Source organism: Gekko japonicus, unplaced genomic scaffold (genome assembly GCF_001447785.1).
Source record: "Gekko japonicus isolate JY-2015 unplaced genomic scaffold, Gekko_japonicus_V1.1 scaffold36268, whole genome shotgun sequence".
Lineage (NCBI taxonomy): Eukaryota > Metazoa > Chordata > Lepidosauria > Squamata > Gekkonidae > Gekko > Gekko japonicus.
This window is the reverse complement of record NW_015221574.1, coordinates 1-1,033: the sequence shown is the minus strand read 5'-3', so window position 1 is coordinate 1,033 and position 1,033 is coordinate 1. Positions and strand designations below refer to the sequence as shown.

The 1,033-nt window shown below is 42.7% G+C and overlaps 1 protein-coding gene across 1 annotated transcript; it reads right to left on the bottom strand.

Moving 5' to 3' along the window:
- Positions 1 to 23: 23 nt before the first annotated feature.
- LOC107125293 (olfactory receptor 6B1-like) lies at positions 24 to 956 on the bottom strand. Its single transcript, XM_015428736.1, has one exon. The coding sequence runs from the start codon at positions 954 to 956 to the stop codon at positions 24 to 26; it is 933 nt and encodes a 310-aa protein (XP_015284222.1).
- Between the last annotated feature and the right edge of the window lie 77 nt (positions 957 to 1,033).

Sequence of the window (1,033 nt, the reverse complement as noted above, 5' to 3'; positions counted from 1 at the left end):
TCTGGAAACCAGCCTTCAGTGGCTTATCTAACTGGGTCTTTCCTGCCTAAATTTCTTCTTAATGCTTCTTTCATTTCCTTATTTCTCAAGCAATAGATGAGAGGATTGAGAGCTGGAGTGATCACAGCATAGAAGATGGACACTATTTTGTTGAGATTAAAGGGGTGGATTTTTCTGGGCCGAGCATACATGAAGACTGTTGTTGAGAAGAAGATGATGACCACAGTAAGATGTGAGGCACAGGTTGAGAAGGCTTTCTTCTTTCCATGAGTTGTGGGGATACGAAAAATTGAAATAATGATGAACAGGTAGGACAGGACTGTGATGGAGAGAGGGATTAACAGAATGACCAAAGCCAAAATGAAATCCACCAGCTCAGCCACTGACATATCGGTGCAGGAGAGGTTAAGTACAGGAGAGATGTCACAAAAAAAGTGATTGATGACTCCAGGACCACAGAAGCTGAGTCTAGAGATAAAGGTAACCTTGACTAAAGAGATAGAAAAGCCACACACCCAGGAGAGCAAACCTAGCTGGAAGCACAATCGATGGGTCATGATGACTGGATAACGAAGTGGGTTACATATGGCTACATAGCGGTCATACGCCATGACAGCCAGGAGGACACATTCAGTACACATAAGGGAGATGAAGAAGTAAAGCTGTGCCATGCAACACTGGAAGGAGATTGTTTTGCCCTGTGACCAGAAGTCTACCAGCAGTTTGGGAAGTGTGACACTGATATACCAGATTTCCAAGAAAGACAGGTTTCCCAAGAAGAAATACATTGGCTTGTGAAGGTTTTGGTTACCTTTAACTGCTGAGATAATGATGAGATTCTCCAGGACTGTTAGTATGTAAGTGAGGGAGAAGAGCACAAAAAGAAAAAGCTGGATCTCAAATCCAGTGGGGAAGCCCAGGAGGATGAATTCAGAGATGATTGTTTGATTCTCCATTGCCAGATAGTCCTTATCTGTATATATGTCAGTGACAGGATCCTATACCTGCAGAACACAATTGGAAAATTTTGTAA

Excerpts from the sequence above, each read along its gene's own strand:
- LOC107125293 (XM_015428736.1), bottom strand. The coding sequence starts at position 956 with ATGGAGAATCAAACAATCATCTCTGAATTCATCCTCCTGGGCTTCCCC.